The sequence below is a fragment of the Trachymyrmex cornetzi genome, unplaced genomic scaffold, assembly GCF_001594075.2.
Source record: "Trachymyrmex cornetzi isolate Tcor2-1 unplaced genomic scaffold, Tcor1.1 scaffold156, whole genome shotgun sequence".
NCBI classification, from domain to species: Eukaryota; Metazoa; Arthropoda; class Insecta; order Hymenoptera; family Formicidae; genus Trachymyrmex; species Trachymyrmex cornetzi.
Window position 1 is genome coordinate 2,644,803 of NW_017296157.1, and position 21,043 is coordinate 2,665,845.

At 29.5% G+C, this 21,043-nt stretch overlaps 1 protein-coding gene across 1 annotated transcript; it reads right to left on the reverse strand.

Annotated features, from left to right (window-relative positions):
- Positions 1-498: 498 nt before the first annotated feature.
- On the reverse strand, positions 499-16,319 carry LOC108758440 (elongation of very long chain fatty acids protein AAEL008004). The gene is made up of 5 exons (XM_018503431.1): positions 16,071-16,319; positions 5,474-5,725; positions 5,151-5,394; positions 1,950-2,448; positions 499-1,403 (listed from the first exon to the last, which is right to left on the reverse strand). Exons 2-4 carry the CDS (start codon positions 5,723-5,725, stop codon positions 1,967-1,969), a joined length of 978 nt encoding a protein of 325 aa, XP_018358933.1. The 5' UTR covers positions 16,071-16,319; the 3' UTR covers positions 499-1,403; positions 1,950-1,966.
- Positions 16,320-21,043: the final 4,724 nt, after the last annotated feature.

Here is a 21,043-nt window from a genome sequence, read left to right on the forward strand (position 1 = left end):
ATTAATTTAATTTGTGATATTACTATAGTAGTTTGATTGCGTTTATAAGTTCAAAAAATTATTTTGGCGCGCAGTTCAAATAACTATTATTAAAACGTATTAAAGATCCAGCTTCAGTCGGTATAATCTTCTAGTTTATTGATTGTGTTCTTATATATGTACGATCTAAAATAAGATTCTTATTATTTGTAATTTGTTAAACAAAACTTCACTTGATTATATTTTATTATTTATTATTTAAAAAACGTGATGAGAAAAAATTTTAGGTTTTACATTAAACGTTGCTTCTTATATAAATAAAAGAATAATGTTAACATAATTAATTCTAAAATCAATATATGTACATATACATATGTGTATGTATTTTATCACATGTGTTTATGTATTTATAAAAGTATTAATTAGAATATTTAACGGAATATGTAAAGTAAAAACAGAGTGCTCTCTGAGAGAATAAGATTTTAGACGAAAATAAAATATTTTTTAATTCTAAAAATTTAATCCTGCAAAATAATAATAAATAAATACTTGTTTCAGACAATAAATATGCATGTAAATCCTTTTAATTAACTAATTCTCTGTTTCTGCCTTATTGAAATTTTGTGTCATATTATCGTTGATTAGAGGTTAGACAATTCACAGCAATATTTTAATTATAATAATGCTTTGGAAACGTTAAAATAATAATAATAATTTCTTACTATCCGTACAGCACAGAATTTGCAGCAATATTGCTGCAAAATCTCTGCAAGATGTAATGTTGCAACAGTATTGCTGCAACTTTTGTGCAACTTTGTTTTGTGTTGTAAATATTCTGCTCCTATAAAATAAATATTGTATTTTCTTCTTTATTCTCTTGATATGAAACACGGCAAGAGTTCGTTACTATTCTATTTTTGAAAGAGGGAAATATGAGCAAAACGCGGAATTATAATTCTTAAGAAGTCTGTATAAATATCTATAAAAATCATCACTTTAAAGGCCTTCTCTTTCCGGAAAGGGCAATCTATCAGAGAATAAGTTTTGTTTCGGTAGCTTAACTGGGAAGAGTAACATTTTTTATCATTTTGGCAATTTTAACGTTTTATCCAGTCTCTGTTTTCGCTTCTCGTCAAACTAGCCAACGCACACAAATTAGTAAACATACATTCGCATACATATACTCGTTCACACATATAATATACATAAAAAGTCCGAGAAAATCTTTACACGTAAAAAAACTTTGCTGCAAAGCACCCAGAAAGAATACCACTAAGCCACACTTTCACAAATTCCGGTAGGCGTTCAACGCGCTTCTCCTCTCATTTTTCATTTCTTTTTTTAATATCCTTTATTTATTTGCTAATAACAATAATTCGCAATCGAATGTACGCTCGACGTATAATTATTGAAGTCTCTTTATATTAGAACAGAGCTCGGTAAGGTCTGCACTTTTCGGCCGATTTTCGACTTGATTCCGCCTTCCGCTATTTCCTTCATCTCTCGCCCAGCCAGGGCGCAGTCCAAATGTCGCTCAACGTTTAGAAATGTATGACGCTCGTAGACATGAGGTCTACCCGCTTTGGACGCTCACGCTGTAAACTTCATTCTACATCTTTTTTTTTTTTCGTTCATTACATAACTAAGGCTATGCTCCAAAACTCCCTCTCCGAGGAAAATTTTACTCGAAATATATAGTACAGATAATGTATACTATAGCATATGAAGTAAAATCTTCCTCGGAGAGAAAGTTTTGGAACGTAGCCTAAGATAGAATGAACGAAAAAAAAAAAAAAATAGAATAAAGTTTACAGTGTGAGCACCCAAAGCGGATGGACCTCATGTTTACGAGTCATACGTTTCTAAACGTCGAGTGGCATTTGGACTGAGCGCGGAGCGAGAGGTGAGGGGAATAACGGAAGGCGGAGCCAAATTGAAAATCGGCAAATGCAAATCTTGCCGAGTCTTATATTAAAAGCTTATCTCTTTATTTATTAAAGCCTCGATTGTCGATGAACACGCGATTTCTGAGGCCGCTGTCCGAGATATAACCAGTGGCCATTTTATACTGGTTTGCATATATTACACTCTTTTCATTGCTGTTCTCCTTGATGTTCTCTTGATCTTTAGATACGTTCTGCTCATTTTCATCCTTTTGCTTGCCTACAGCATTTTTCGAATTCTTCTTCTTGTACGCTTCATTATAGAAGTCGCGGAAGAGAAAATAGAACATTACAGCGTGCATGCCTATCCACCAGACGAAGGCCTTCGGGTAATTGCAATCGATGAAAAGTAATTGGAATGCATGGGCCATTACAAGGATGAACTGGATCATTTGCAAAGTGGTCAAATATTTCTTCCACCACAGATATGGCTGTATCTGTGGTCCGAGCGCCGCCAGGAGGTAATACGAATACATTACGATGTGTACAAAGGTATTCAGAAATCCGAAGAAAGTGCTGTGACCACCTGCAAGAAATAAAGACCACGTTACGATCGGAGAGACAATACTGTTCCTTGTTAATTTTATCACGAATTGAATATATATAATATCTTCTAAAATCTATTCCCAACCAATATAATTAATAAAAAATATACATATTTAATAAAAAAAATACATTTAATAAACGTTAAAAATTGTATAGTAAACATATAAACTAAAAAATAAATGTTTAAAATTTAATATAATATTAAAATCATTTTAAAAGCGTAATAAAAATAAAAAAACTTTTATAAAACGTTTATAATGTTTAAAATATTATTATATAAGACGTTTTAATTTAATAAAAGTAAATATTAAATGTCAATAACGTTTATTTAACGTTTTTACTTTAAAAACCGCTTCGATTGAATATTTTTTGAATATAACTTATCTTTTCTGCTTGGATAATCTATTTAAAATATTGTTTTCATTTTCTCTGATGATAGTAAAAAATTTGATAAAAAACCGTTTTTCTTTCAGCCTTGAAAGTTGTTTACTCAAGTGTATTTTCTTGAGCATTCGACGATTTCACTACTATATTATTGTTTTAGAATTTAATGCATTCATTCATAAGATTTTTATGTAAAAATAGTTACAAAAGTCAAAATATAGTATAACGACTAATAAGTGTCAATAAATTCAACCGTTCACAATTATTTGAACGCTATTTTATATTGTATTTCAATTTCCAATGTTAAATAAGTTCCATACTGCTATTAACACAAATACTTTATTAGAATAATTGACACCATTTTTGTATATGGACTCTAATTGTACACATTCTAAATTGAAATTAGTGAGACAACGTTCACCGACCTATCTGTAATTAATTTCTAATTTAAAACGAGACATCAAAGAAGTCTATTTTCATTCTCCTCTACAAGATCTTCAAGATGCATGATGAGAAATGAAATTATTATATCTCTGGCATGCATTGCGCGCAGACGCCGCGCCACAGACTAAGGTTTATTCTTAAGCTAATTTAAAAAAGGTATTATTATCAACTCATTAGCTACTGCAACAATACACTTCTGCTTCAATATAAAATAATAAAGACAAAAAAAATTAAATGACAAGTCGAAATAACAAAGGTTAAACATGTTAAAACATGTTAATAATAAATATAAAAAAAACTGATTTCTATATCCTTTCTATGTATTTACATGAATTCTATGTTTTTTTATGAATTTTATGTTATTTGGTTAAAAATATCATTTTTTTTTACCGTAAAAAGTTCGTTTTTTACTTGATATTTTTCTTCCAAAGTTAAAAATATCTGTTTTATTACATTTCTAGGAATTAGCAACTTAAACAGATAATTTACGCTTAAAAAATGTTTAATTATTTAAATCGTTTTTATGCGAGACAATTTAATAGATTATTAAAAACGTATATTTAACTTTAATAGGTACATTTATAGGTACATTAATTTTAATACGTATATTTAACGAGTATTTAATGTTTTTATCACAAAAAAACGTTTTGGTTAAACGTATTTTAAATGTAAATTATCTGCTTGAATTGCTAAATCTTTGGAAAAAACCTAAAGCTATGTGTATATTAAATGTCACTATCAAAAAAAAAAATATTTTAAATAGATTACCTGATAAAAAATTCATCATGCATGAATATGTATTAATATGCATAATCATACATAAACATGTATAAATGTTTATAAACATACATAATTTTATATGAAATATGTCCACATATATTCATACATCCTTTTCTTTTGGTAAAATTACTTTTTAGTATAATAAAAATAATACTAGTAATGTGAAAACATTAAAAATAATTAAAAGGGTACTATTCGTTTTAAAAAATATCAAATTTGAGAAAATGTAAAAAAATTATTTATGTATAATTATATATAAAATTATGCATAATTGTGTATGAGCTTTTTTTTACATTTTTCCAAACTTGTTTTTTTCTAAAACGCACAATGCGAAAATTATTTCTTTAATTATTTTTGATGTTTTCACATGACTACTATTATTTCTGTTACATTAAAAAGTAATTTTATAAAAGAAAAAGGGATGAACATGTATGGACATACCACCATATATAATTATACATATTTATGTATATTTATACGTGTTTGTGTATGTTTATACATATTTATAAATATTCATGCATGGAAAATTTCTTACCAATTCTTATTCAAGTAGACAATTTATATTTAAAAAACATATGTTTGATCGAAACGATTTTTATAATAAAAAGTAAAAATGTTAAGTAGATGTTATTAATGTTAAACATACTTTTATTAAACTGAAATGTCTTGTATAAAAAATAACGATATTTTAAATATTACAAACATCCTATAAATGTTTTTATAACGCTTATTAAATAGTTACAAAATCGTATTAAATTTTAAATGGTTATTTTTCTTTTTATACGTTTATTATATAATTTCTAGTATTTATTAAATGTCTTTTTAATGTAACTGTATTGCTTGGGTAATTAGTACAGTGACGAAAGAATGAAAAATTTTTTATAATTATAATAAATGCCAAATTAATATTGCTAAGTTTTAATTTACATTTTACATATTTGCAGAATAAAATATCATTTTTTTATATTGACAATAATAAAATTTCACACATAAACTCGAAAATTTGAAGAAGATTAATATTAATCGATTATGTTTTGTAAATAGAAAATAGAAATATATACTGCATATATTTACCAGGGGTAAATTTAACTCCGAACCAAACTGACATGGGCATGCAGCCGTGATGGATGACATGGAGAGTGGTAATGTGATCGTTCTTTTTTCTCAATACAAAGAAAATTGTGTCCGTGAACTCAATGAACTTTGAGATGTAATACCACCAACAACCTCGTGCCATTCGCAATGCAATCGGGTCGTTTGAATAATCGACCGGCTGACACCTGAAGGAATATCGTCCTCCCCAGCCTCCGATCAGACTCTGCGCATATATGAAAGAAAATATAATAAAATATCTTGATGGGTTGTTTTTGCCTGAATAAACTTGCTGAGCAACTTACTTCGTTGAACAACCATGTGGAGAATATTACTTGAAAGAGATTGTACCATATCATCACTCTTCTGAGATCAAAAGGTTTTCGATTTTCCATCATTTTTGGCCCCAAAACTTTAACGAAATAGGCGTAGAACAAGCAGATCCCTAATGTGGGGAACGGGTCGCTCATCATCGGCCAATCGTTGACTCTCGGATCGCTTTTGTTGTCCATCAGATCTTGGTAACCATCGTAAATCATTTGAACTAATTGCGTCATCTAAAATCAAAGTAACATTTTTGTCGCTGTTATGTTAGTTCAATCTTATTACAGCAAAGTCATTTGTAATTATGGTATAATGCACTTTATATCATTCTGTCTAGTTACAAAATTAATGATGTTTTATGTTAAAGAAAAACAGTGTTGTTATAGTTCAATTGACATTATTATATAAGAAACTACGGTCGATTATTATAGATATCGTTCGAGATAAACGACTGTATTTATTACTTGAGCAATGCGATTTAAGTGTATGGTTTAAATAACACGCGCAACGCACGTTGCAAAACTAGGAAATATATAAACATTAGAGTATACATTTCTTTATATTACATAATTGATGGTCGTCGATGAGTCGTTTTGTCAAATGTATTTACTATAGATAATTAAAGAAGATCTAAAATGTTTCGAATATCAAATTTTAGAAGAACTGATTGTAGTCGAATAATTAAAATAAGAATTAAAATATAAGAAATGTGCTATATATATCTAAGTTTAAATTACAAATTTGTAAATTGTATTAAACCAAAAAAAGAAAGAAAGAGAGGGAGTATCGGCATGCTCGCACAATTTTAACGAAATTCTGTATTTAAATTTTTTATTGATCACACTTAATGATATTATACAAAGCAAACTATACAAAAATTCAGTCAATAAAGAGCTCATAAAAAGATATAGAAATAAATTTATAATCAATACATTTATTAAAATCTAACAGTACGTTTCGTGATCACAGGTCCTTCTTCAGCAAGTATTAAAAATACAAAATGTATGAAGACGCAAAGTTTATCTTAACATGATTTTATAAATATAATTAAATCAAATGTAATGAAGAAATTCTTGAAGGTTTTGTTTCATGATTTGAAGAACAGTAATACAAATTGTGAAAAATTAATTTGGGTTAATGTCAAAATTAATTGATATTAAAAATGTCAATTTGATATGAATAATCTTTGAAAAATAGATACTTGGTGAAAGAGAAATTTTTTAAATCAGTTACATTTGAAGCATTTGATCGAAATCCTGATAAAATTAGTTGTCCTTTTCTATCCATATTATAGAAAAAATAGTAAATTGAAACTTACAATAAAAACTAATTATACACTATTATGATTTTTCTTTGGTAAGTGTTATTCCTTCGAGATATGTCGCGAAACACGCAATGAAAACGAAATGGATCGTGCACTTTGACGTACTCTCGATTTGAATCGTGATTTGATCTCAATCTGCGGTACGCTCGACGAAGTTTCGAGGATGTATGGATCGCCCACATCCCTCCTCGGAAGGTTAAATCATTGATCCTTTCACTGATATCAAAATAGATCGGAAAAGCACCAGAGGTTTTTCCATGCGGAAACCCCTCTTTGTGGCTTTGCGCTGCTCTCCCCTCTTATTCTCGCAATCTTAACTCTTGCCAGTAGTGAATAAGGATCTTATTTTTCAGCCTTGAGAAAATGCTGACGTCAAAGGCGGCGTTGTACTTCGCTTGAATTTTATAATTCGTTGTGGTAGTTGGGAGGCAAATTTTGTAAAAAAACGTGACTCTTTTATTCAAGCGATCCAGAAGCGTGCATAAATTATGCATGGGAGGAATGTAGAAGATTCTATCATTTTTGCAAAAAATTTTCTGCCATAAAAATAGATGGAAAGAAATCCATTATTTGCGTGGAAAAGAAGACAAGAAATGCAAAAATAATTCATGGAAGTTGAGGATGCTTCATTATATTCATTTTTGGTTATATAAGAGTTGTTATCGTTTCGACGATCATTATTTTATAACATAGTATTTCAAAATGATTATTGCGAATATCATCTAATTATGCCCATGCTCTGTGAATATTGTATATAAATGATTCCGTTTCAATGTTGTACAATGTTCACCGATGCGGATTCACCGATGTGGACGACACTTTGATGCATTAAATATGTCAATATTTGACTTTCGTTTCTATGACATAAAAGCCGACATTAAACATATAATGATCCTGCAATAACAATGTTATGAAAAGTACTGATTTGCACTATAGTAATATTTTTCAAGGTATGTTAAATAAGTATTCTACTAATTATAAATTCTTTGAACAAACTTGAATAGATTTCTTTTGGATGAAAATATCAAGATGTCAATAATCTTAGCGGTGATGAAGACTTTTTTTTTAAGTTTGAAGATGATTCAGTTGAACAAATGACATTTAATTATCAGGTTTTTTAATCATAGTAATGTCGTTAAAAAAGACGAAAAATTATAATACAGTAATATCTTCGTTGATATTCCCAAAAAGAAATTAGTTTCGGAAATAAGAAACAGAGAGAGAGAGGGGGGAGGGGGAGAGGGGGAGATGGAGAGAGGGGGAGAGAGAGAGAGAGAGAGAGATCTTGGTCATTTCTGATAAAGGAACAACTATTATAATGTGTGCTGTAACTAATTATTTACTATAAAGAAATAACTTTGACTGGCAAATTATAACCATAACGCTAAAAATTTAATACTCGTTGAGAAAGACAATTCTTATTACTGTTGCAACTTCATTGTAAGAAGATCGAGTAAGAAAGGGACATGGAAATTGCCAAATATACTTATGAACTGAAAACTCACGTTCTTTATGATCTAGCAATTCGGTGTAGAGCGATTGGTATTTGCTGGTACATTTATTTCGAAACCAGTCGATTTGGTTCCCTTTGTGATGATCGATTTGATCCGTCAGATTTTATAAACAGCGTAGCGTATTTCCCTCTCTCAGTCTCGCATTCTCAATTCGGTGTTACTCTTCTCTTACATCGCCTTCCCGATCTCTCTGATCAAGGTGCGGAAACAATATCCGCTCCCTGATTTCGTGATTCGTGACTTCTACAAAAACAAAATGCATTACCTTGACGAAAAACAATGAACGGCGACACCGTGCGACTCAAGCCCGCGCGTGAATTTCGCAATCCGCGCGCTTGCAGAAAGGAAAAGTGGCCGGCTCGTTTAAAGACTACATGCGACTGAGAACTCGTTCTCACCACGGAAAAATGTGGTCCTTCACACGCGTTCGCAGTCGTACGACGTACGATACTAGTCTTGTAATCCCGTCCGCTTCTTCGCTCCGGCGCGTTAATAAGAACCAATTTGCATTTGCAACAACGCGGCGATTAATCTCAACCGCAATTTTTAAAATGCATAACCTTTACACTGAGATACAAAATTATTAACAAACAAGAAATAGAAATACTGAAAAATTCAATCTAGATTATTATATACTATATACAGATACACATGCATGTATTTCATATTTGTAGTCATTCGAACTGCGTGCCGAATTGGTTTTTCGATCACTTATAAACGCAATTAAACTACTGTAGTAATATCACGAATTAAATTGACAAGCAATTTTAATAATTTGATACTCAATCAAAAAGTTGTTAACTTGACTAAATGCGTTTAGTGATTATTCCGTTAAAAGTGTTTATACATTTAAATTAAATATACGTGAAAAATGTTAACATGTTATTTAGTATAAACCGCGCGTCATTGTAGTGCTAAAATGTTACACGGACGTTGAGGTGGGGATCGTGATAACCTGAATATTTTTTAAATCTATTCTCTCAATGTCAACAATGGTTTTAGAAAGTCTTAACTCCAGCTACAGGTTAGTTAAAATCTACGAAATATGTAAGAAAATACAGATGTTTAAAAATGTCTCGGGTCATTATGACCCAGCTACAATGACGACGGATTAAATTCACATACATTTGCTTAAATTATAAACCGTGATACCGCGATATTTAGTTGAATAATTAATTTGTTTTTAAATTGCAACTTTTAGTATCAGTGCGGATGTGACGTTCGATATGTGTCGATAATGGCTAACAAAAAACTTGGAGGTCTCTAATTACTTGATGTGCAGATAACCTGCATCAAGCAGTACGTGTACTTTTTTAGATCGGAGATATATCTGCTTGATCCTTTATCGAGAACTAAAATGTGCCTTTTCTTTGCTTGGATATTATAACTGTAATCAATAGACTGCGGAACTTTATGCAAAATACTTAACTGAATATTAACTATCGGACAGTTTTAGCAGTCAATCGTTGTTCGTTAAAGAGTTATTAAAAGGTGAAGTAAAAAAATTGAGATTGCCATCTGTAAATTTACAAAATTGCAAAATATGCATTTTATGCAAAACATTTAGTTAAGTATTTTGTATAAAGTTCTGCAGTCTAGTAATCAATCACGAGCGCACAGATGATTTTTCTCCTTTCTTATATCCCGTAAAAGTATATTACCGAAGGGATGTGTGTGTGTATGTGTTATATACAAAGTCGTAGTAATGTGCATTAAAGCAATCAGATACTATAAGAGTTTGTATAATCACATCTGACGGTGTAGAGTGATTTTCTTGCAACTTACGGTCGCACTTTTTTCGCGAGTATAATATTAACGAATTCCTTGATTATGAGTTGTCTTAATGTTGTATAATAAGTGATCACTACTGTAAGAAATACTACCATTACTATCATTAGACTCGTTTGTCGTAAAATACTTTGATTCACAAAACATCTCGGAATGATTGCTTTCCGCGATCGACGATCTAACATTACTACCAATTTTCTGAATAATTATGTGTATTTTAAAATCATTTGTTCACACAATTATATGAATAATTTCTTTTATCGCGAGTCCGCAAGGTGCGTAACATAAAATTTGCAGACATGTTTAGACATACGATCATAAATCATTTTGAAAAATACCGTAATCAGCGTGGAATTTCCGTGACATCGTCATCGATGCCACAACTGCATTCTTTTTATGCCACACACATATGCTTGGCCGGAGATTTTCTTCTCCGTCATTCATGCCGAAGAGTTAACGTTTTATCGAACTTGCATCTTAATAAAATTCTTTGGTGTTTATTTTCAAATAATGACGAGAATTTTAATTGATATATGAAAGAAAAGAAATAACGGATTTGCGATTTAAAGTTCCGCGTACGACTTGTGATGCAATTCGAATCGTGGCGCTTTCTTAAGATTGTCATTTGCTTGACGAGTCAGGTGCATCCTCTCGCATTTATTTGATAACGAAAGTAAGCTGTGACGCCTTTGAACAGTTATTACGGCATGTGCCCTCAATAATGTCGCATAACACGTGCGTGTGCCTGCATGTGCGTCCATGCGGACACATTTACTTTAATTTACTTTAATTATATATGATGTATGATTTATGTTCAGGAAAAGGAATTTGCTCGACCTTAAAGAACGGAGAAAAATATTTTCTTAAGCGTTAATAATAACTTGAAGAGAGAAAAATTCAATGAAGGACGAACGAGTTCTGTTCGCATACAGAACGAAGTATGATTTTTCAGAGATGATAATAACGTTAGAAGTCAATCTTGAAATAAGAGAATATATTTGAATATAATATTAAACTTTTTTATCGGTAATTGATTGAAATTAATTGAATTATAATTTAATGATTTAATTCTTTCTAAACCAGATGCATAATTTATTCAGATAATTGATAGTAACGTTAGAAGTCAATCTTCAAATAAGAGAATATATTTGAATATAATATTAAACTTTTATCAGTAATTGATTGAAATTAATTGAATCATAATTTAATGATTTAATTCTTTCTCTAAACCGGATGCATAATTTATTCAGATAATTGTGTATAATACACGCGTTGTTGAAATTAAAAAAATAATTTTTTTATTAGAAATATGCATTTGAAAGTATTATGAGCAAAAGTTATACTTTTGTAAGAAAGCCTTAAAATATCTATATCTACAATTAATTTGATTTGAAAGAAGTTTTGTGTGTGTGCAATATCTAAAATAATTAAATACAATACAAGAGATCCGGGTTCGACTCTCGGCCGAGATAATATTTTTCGCAATAAGAATTAATTATTTACAGATTTTAATAGTTCATTCAACATTATTAAGATCGTTTCGAAGATGCGAATAAGCATCAAAAATTTGTTAAATTGCTAGTCAATTTAACTCGTGATATTACTGTGGTAATTTATTAGAGTTAGCGTTTCAAGACCGAAAAATCATTTCGGCGCGTGTTTCTGGGAATTACATACGTAGTATATAAATTCACACAAGAATTATACAAGCATTAAGCTAGACCGTTTAAGACTTTGATTTCTATAGTTTGTGAAAGTAGAAATTAAGAATATTTATAATACAAAAAATAAGAATTTTGATAGACAGAATATTTTTCTGCATTTTGAAACAGAAATGTTGTCCTTAATTAAATGTCTTTTTAATGATTTTGATTATTTCTTTTGATCTTAAATTGATATTTATTTCTTTCAACATTTAATGATTGATATTAATGCATGCAAAAATTTAACATGACTAAAGTCGAAACTTATCTAAGTTGTTTAATTTTGAAAATTAATTTATTTAAGTATACATAACAAAAATCAATACTAGTTTTTCAAAATAAAACAATTTAGGTACATGTTTCGACTTTATTTAGTCATCTTCAGGCAAAATTAAATATTAAAATAGAAAAAAAAATAAAAAGTTCAAGAATAAAAGTACTTCGTTTTGGAAAATAATAAAATGTAGTATAATTTATAATTACCGAAAGATGCAAAGAAACTTGCACGAACAGAAATCGCTCGATAACCAGTGACTCCCCTTAGTAGGGTAAGGGTTAAAAGTAAAATTAAATTTCATGAAATTTTTAACAGTATATTGTGTCAGTTTGACACTATATAGTGTATAGTATGAAATATAACCATTGTTTTAGTATAAAATAATGATATATTTAATAGGAACAATAGCGACTCATATTAGATTAAATTTGACACTGTATAGTATCAAATATAATATCAATTAATTCAAAGAATAAAATAAATACGAATTCTCGAAGACAGGTAAAACGAGTGTCAAAACAGTAAATTGAAGTTTTATGTCCGTCTCAAACGTCAACAAATTAATGGAAATTAATTAAGTAGTGTCAATATATTATGAATGACATTTTTAAGATATTAATTATACTAGATAGAATTAAGGATTAGAGAGCATTATTAATATAAATCATAGTGCATGGATTTCGTCATCTGTATATAAATAGTATATAAAAATGAGAGAAGGAGAGAGTATGACGACTAATTTCCATCTTTTTCATTATACCGTTGAATAGAAAGAGATTGGCTATCTTCGATGGATCTCTAGATATATCTACTTGCAGAGAAGCGCAATTTTTTGATCTGAGCCGAATGCGAACACTTTTCTATTGGTTATTTTGACCTCTATTTTTGACCTGATGATTTATCTCATTCAATAAGTAATAAATAATAAGTAAGCTTAATCAATAAGCCAATAAATAAGTAAATAAGTTTATTAATTCTTTAATATGATATAGTTATTAAATCAAACATGGCGGACCTTTGTTCTACTCTGGTACCTCTGGAGCTCTACGTCTTCGCATCCTATCTCTCTCATTTTTTTCTCATTTTTTTAGATCAATTGTTGTAAACACACGAATTACGTAGTTATGCTCTATGTCTTTCATATGAATAATAATACAATACTGAATACATGAAAAAATTCCTAAATATACACAGAAAAAAGACTATTCTTAAATCAACCATAATATACTCATATATAAGCAAAAATATTATAATCTTGCTTCAAAGGTATCAATTTTGATTTGATTAAATGTGTTTTGATGCAAGTATGACTTTGCACTTAATTCAAGACCTGCTCAATTAAATATTTTATACCAATACAAATTCAAGACTACAATTTTTAAAGCAAGATTACAATATTTTTGTTTATATATGAGTATATTATGATTGATTTAAGAATAGTTTTTTTTCTGTGTGTATAATATCAGTATTTAATTTTTTGCACACGTACTCTCTAAATCTGAATCAGTGGATAATTACTAAGTATGCCAAGTATGCCAAGTATGCCAAGTATGCCACTGATAATCAGTAAATAAAGTGTGAGATCTCTATTCAATCTTTATTATGTGATCTAACTAACTTTGTTTTAGTGTCTAAATTCAATAAATATGATATTGGAAAGATTGAAATTAACGTGCAAATATCAGTATTTTAATTATATAATGCTCAAACATTCTTCCTTTTTTTAGTTAAACTTTATTGATTATTTAATGCAAGTATGTCACTGAATAATTAGTGACTATCCACTGATTCATATTTAGAGTGTATTTATCCCTTGTACATATCTCTGTGTTGTATGTATTATCTAGCAAAAACGGATTTACATTGACAAAATTCTAAGGATTCACGGAAAACGCCATTCTTTCATGAGCTTCTACATTTTTTTATATTGTAAATGCAAAGTTTTTACGTTGATTACATCTTTTCGTTTAATATTAAATTGTATTTATTTTTTAAATGTGATTTTTTATATAAGCGTTTAAATTCATATTAACTTTATCAATAAAAAAATTAATATTGAATTGAATACTTTATTGATCCATTCGGGGTTACAATTATCAGGGTTCTGCGCGTTACCTCAAAAAAGTAACGCGTTACCGTTACCGATATTTTTTTAAAAAAGTAATTCGTTACTAATTTTAAAAAGTAATTCGTTACCGTTACCGTTACTAGAAAAGTAACGATTCGTTACTTTTTTTATAATGCTAAAGTAAGTTATTAGATTTTAAAATTACATTAGCAGATAATTAATTTAATACTAAATGTGTGAAATAAATATTCAAACTTGAAATTCTCTACTAACTAGTTTGTATACAGAGCAAGTTTTTCTCTATATTAAACTTACCTACAGTTTTACTAATTTACTTAGATAACTTTATTTTACTTAGATAATATCGTTATTTTAATGTACTAATTTTTATAAGAATTTAGATTAAACAGATAATAGATTAAATATTGTTTTTAAACGTTAATGTTCCCTGATAGAAATAAATCGATGAAATCTTTATCAATAGATCCATTTCAGTATAATTCATAATGAAATGAGTCAATTGATAGAGATTTCAGCGATTTTCAGCGATTTCAACGATTTATTTCCATCACTATTATGTGTATTTCAATATTTATTGTCGTACCAAAAATGTGAATTATATATTTTCAACATTGGCAGTGCCTATTAGAACACAGTATAAGATACTAAGTACAAAATACTTTTTAAGAAATTAAGAATAAATTATAAAATAAGAAAACAATAGGGAACTAAAGTAACGATAAAAGTAACGGCTAAATTCATTACCGTTACTGTAAAAATGTAACGACATTATCGTTACCGTTACAGACAGAAAAAAGTAACAATCGTTACTGAAAAAAGTAACGAAAATGGTAACGGCGTTAAAAGTAACGCGTTACTTTCCAACTTTGACAATTATGTACAATATTAACAATATTGACTCATACATCTATACGTAACAATCCAATCTCATACAATAAGAAAAGAAATATTTTTTTATACATTTATAAATTGAAATAATTGTTTTGAATAATGCTGGAAATAAGAATATTAATCCTAAAGAGACTTGTAAAAATGTAATCTCTTACAGTCAATGCAATTTTTTTCAAGTATAATATATCCATACAGTACATAATTTCAAGAAACGTTTTAAAGACACTCAAAGAACTTCCCTATGTTTTAAAAATATTCTAAGACGTTGTTTAGATATAAAGTATGTGTGAATCATTTTATTTAATTTACTGTTTATTACGCCTTATATAAGCGAAAATGCAAATAAAACAAACAGTTTATCACAGAGCCAAAGATCCTTATAGCATTTACATTACACACACAAATTCAATATATTAATAATATATTCAAGAATAATACTGTTGTCTGCATAACTCGAGTATCATATGATGAATTAAAACGTAATATTACACGTATGCATTAATTTTATTTCATATCGATCTTGCTACGTGATTAATATTAATACTTCGTTAAAATCTTTCGTCAATAAAGTATAATTTTACAGTGTAAATATAAAAAGGTAATAGTCACGATTATGATCTATATCGCGAGGAATATATTGATATATGGAAAGACTGATTTTTCAAATGTCTAAAAATTTAATTAAATACAGAAAATAATTTTGTCGGATAATCAAAATAATATTATGCAGACCGCTCAATCTAGTTGCTAGAATGTCAAACTTTTTTGCATCAGTGTTCGAATTTTCTACAATTTTAATGACCCAACAAAATTATTTTCAGATCCGTAAGTTAAACTTTTAGGTATTTCAGCAAATCATTCAATTACAAACTAACAATTTTCTAATATAGATCTAACTGAACTGTCTTTATAGATAAAAAATTGCGTAACTATGCGATGATAACAACAATTTGAACGCAACGCACGTATTATAAAATTATGTTAATACTTACTGTGTTAATCTTCGCGTGCTTCTGTTGTTATGAAATCCTTCCGATGAGAAACAAACGCGTGCAGAAGTTTCACTGTAAAGACGGGACTGAATTTGCGAGTATGACCATGTACCGCGATGTATTCGAAAAGAGAAGAAAGAGAAGAAAGGCTATATCGATAAAAGGATTATATCAAGGCACGAGAATGTGCGGATGTGAGTACCTCTTTCGTGAGGCACCAGTCGACAAACTGAGGCCGCACGGCCATCACGGGGCCTTATATCTCTTACGATCGAACAGCTCCATGAGCATGTCGTAGATTACGCACATTCTGTCGTGCTTTAATTATCATCCCCATGGAGAAGGAAAGGAGAATAAAGACGCTTCGTTCGTTCATGTGGTTTTGTTACTCTCCATCTCAATGATGATTCATCCAAGTTTCTCCCGAATCTTTAATCGTAGTCATATAAAAAAATACAGCGATATTTCAATGGAAATTTACGATTTGCGTACAAAGCGTAATGATAGCAATTAAATTACAATTGGTTGATCATTAATCATTTGTACTCATTTACATTTTAAAGAATATATATATAGTAATTAGATATATTTTTTATCAATTTGCGGTTTTGCGATTTATTATAAGAAAATTCCAATCGAGCTTAGAATAATACGTGTACATTTTAATTTAATGTTATTTCTTGAAACTTGTTTATTTTTAAAAGAAAATATTTTTCATAGACGTAATAGATGACTGCACATTCCGATCTTGTTATCTATGCTCTATTAGAAAGAGAATACAATATTGAAGCGTAATATATATTTATGTCTATAATATTTTTAGAAAATTCCACATTACTCAATTCAAGAGAAGATATTTTCAAAAAATTTTGTGTCGTTTATTCGAGCTGATTATGCATGAAACATTATTTTTCATGGACACTTGTAATCGTTACTCAACGTTACGGAAAAACATTTTTTTAACCGTTCCTCAACGCTTTTGTTCTACTTGGGTTAATTATTTTATTTTTGGTTTTTTTATAAATCAGAAAACTATGTTCCAATAGTTAATTATAATGCAGCATTGACAAAATACTGATAAAAAATGCTTTTATTTTTATATTCGTATTACGAGGGTCACTATTTATATTTTGAGCCTAATAATAAAAATAATAATAAAAAAACAATAATTTGTCATTTATTGTTTTTCAAAATATTCTCCTTTATGATCTATACACTTTTGCATGCGTTCGAACCACTTGTCAAAGCATTTTTTCCATTCCGCTTGAGACACCTCCAAAATATAGTCTTTGAACGCATCAACGGCTTCTTCTGCCGACGAAAATCGTTGTCCATGCAATTTATTCTTGACGTTCGGGAACAAAAAGAAGTCATTTTGTGCCAAATCAGGACTGTACGGCGGATGACCCATTAATTCGATTTTTTGAGTGCTCAAATAGTCGGTTGTTAGACGAGATGTGTGACAGTTGGCATCGTCTTGATGAAGAATGATCCGGCGGCGTTTGTTTGTTTTCCTTATTTCACTGAAGACTTCCGGCAAACAAATGATTGTGTACTATTCAGAATTGACCGTTCTACGTTCCTCTAAAGGCACTGTTGCCACATGACCAGTCTTTCCGAAAAAACAGGCGACCATTTGTTTCGAAGTGCTTCGAGCGCGAACAACTTTTGTTGGATTTAGTTCATCTTGAAACACCCATACAGTCGACTGCTGTTTAGTTTCCGGCTCATACGCATAGATCCATGATTCGTCATCTGTTACAATCTTATACACGTCTTTTGAAGCACCGCCATTGTATTTCTTAAGCATTTGTTTGCACCAATCGACACGAGCATCTTTTTCAGATTTTGTCAGATTATGTGGGATCCAACGAGAACAAAAACCTTTTTCACGGCTAAATGATTATGCAATATTTCATATATGCTGGTGGAACTAATGCCCAAGGTTGTCTCAATCTCACAGTATGTCACATGACGATCTTGCATTATTAGTTTTTGCACAGCATCAATGTTTTCTGACACAACAACTGATTTTGGACGACCTTCACGACTTTCGTCGGTGAGCGAACGGCGACCACGATTAAATTCGTTATACCAGCGTTTCACAGTGGCAAAGGATGGGGCTTTATCGCCAAAAGTGGAAGTAAGTTGATCGATGCACTCCTGTCTTGATAATCCACGTCGAAAGTCGTAATAAATCATTGCACGAAAATTTTCACGAGTTAATTCCATTTTTTCGCTGAGACACAATTTTCAAGTGACTGTAAACAATACAAATCGCGCTCAAATAACAAAACGTTCTGAAGAAAGTTATGGTTAAAAATGTCAAACTTTCTAGTGGAAACGTCCGATGGCACCTGACAACACTCAGTGTTGCCAAGGCTCACAATATAAGTAGTGCCCCTCGTATTGATAATTTCTGAAAATGTTAAATTATAGTTTCGATATATTAATTTTTTAAATGTATAATATTGACATGAAAGATATCTTTTAATATTTAATTAAAAATTATTTTAAAAAATTAATTTTTATTAGTCTCGCGGGGTAACCACAGCTCCAGGTTAATTTGTTTAACAGTATATATATTTTCATGTGACTAACTAAAGGTTAAGTTAAACATATACTTTGTTTTATGTGTAAAAACTGGTAAACCAAAATTAAATAATAAATTGAATAAATTAAATAAATTAAATTAATCTAATTACTTTTGAATAAATTGTTTTGTATTTACGCAATAATACTTGATTTTAGTGATTTTTATTGAAAACAGGTCAAGATACGCATACAATACGTTTTACTGACAATGAGTTTAGTTGATTTCCTTATTTTTTATTCTTTACGATTGCTATTAATGATCTTTCGTAAAGATTGTATCAATGTACGATATATCCTTTACGTGCTGTTAATAAAGAGTATCGAGTGACATTGAATGTGTCCTATTGTGATTTATGTAATATTTATACGCATTCAATCACGTATTTAAATTAGAATGACTGAACTTTAAATACTAATTATATTTAAATACAATTTCCTTTTGCGTTTAATGTTTACACAATGTGTAGACGTATATAAAACGTTCACACACACACATATCGTATATTGTATATTGTAATTTTTAACGTCATTTAATCATTGACGCATTTATATGATTGACTTTTGATTTCCATTTATCATATGTTATTTTTTTCGCAGTCGTACATATAACTTAATTATATCCACGTTTTAAGCTGGATTTATAGAGCATACTGAACGCAGGTCGCAGGTCGCAAGATTAGATGTGGTCTACGTGAAAATATGTCATGATCTGTGCGAAATATTTCCGGTTGCAAGATGCAGATCGCAAGATGCAAGAAGCAGGACGCGAAAGTTGAAGTTCACTCAACTTTGTGCGACCTGCGATTTGCATATTATGTCAATTGTATCAAGAATACAATAAGTCACGGGTACGAGTACAAAAAATAACATGCTAAATGGAAATCGAAAGTCATCATACAAATGTATCAATGATTAAGCTGTAGTCCACCTTGATAAAAGACGTCTTTGTGGCAAAGGGAATTGTCACTGTTTTTAATATTTTTTATTTACTATAATTTTAAACAAAATATTAAAAAAAATATTTCTTTTTTAATATCTTTAGAGAAGGCATAATTTTTTATACTTAGTGCTATATTGAATATGTAACTTTTTTCCTAAAAGACAGAAATGTAAAAAGTGACAATTTTTTCCATTCAAGTTAATAGAAAAATTTTCGAGGAGGTAACCAATATTTAAAATATTGTCCCACAGATTTCATACGATTTCATGTAATGAAAAATAATTTTCTTCACTATATATGAAGTTATTTGGTAAAATAAATAAAAAAAAATTATATAATATCAGATAAACGATTTTATTATACAATTATTCTTTGTATAGTTGCATATGTAATTATCGGATTATACATAGGGATTTCATATAAATTTTATAATAATTTCAGGAATTCTCTATTCTACGATTACATTAAGTAGTTACCCCCTCGGAAATTTTTCTTTTTTCACGTTTCGGTGCTAGAAAAATATGATCCCGATGTTAAAATGATTTGATGTGGATTCGTATATGCTGAAAGATTTTTGTAGCACCGAAAAATAAACAATTATTTGGTCCAATCAATGATTTCAGATTTTATAATAGGATATCTATAAATTGATATGAATACAGTACACACATGTTGAAAGAAATTAAATGTAACAAAAAAATTAACGTACTGAATTGGTGTTAAAAATGGAGGATTAATTTTTAAAACTTATTTGAGGTGTCTATTTGTTAACGCTCCTTTGCAATGCGCAAGTAGCACACCTGTTTGAGGTGATCCAGACTTTAGATTATGATTATATTACATTAAAACAATGTATGTATTTTTTTCTCATTGTAAATGTTATCTTGGTGTGAATTATTAGTATATAGAGAAAGGTCACCAATATCCAGATACCATCTTGCTTTTAGGTAATATTTCTCAAAAGATAAAAATAAAACTTTAGCGATATAAATATACAAACTACAAAGTGTCTACTATTAGATAATATAGCAGTTTTTATAATACTATTTGCAATTTTTCAATAATTAATTTTTTCGTAAAAGAAGCCTAAATGAGCGTTCGACAAAATGGATCTCAAACTGACACGTGTAGGTAATGCCACATAAGTATTCCTATTCTTTCCCTCTTTTACAAAGGTCATCTATATAAAATACTTGCAAGTTGAATATATATAAGATTTTCTAGAATTTTTTTTTACTTCGATATAAAACGTTTTTTGTTGACTTATATTCATACTTTATATGCTGTTCTACAAGGCGCAAACATGTAACGCGATAGTTCCTTTTTTTTAAGGTTTTTTTTATAAATATCTGATTGCTTTCAGTTTCGACAGGACTATAATATTTGATACTATAACACAACATTATAAAAATTATACTTATATGCTCTATTCATAGCA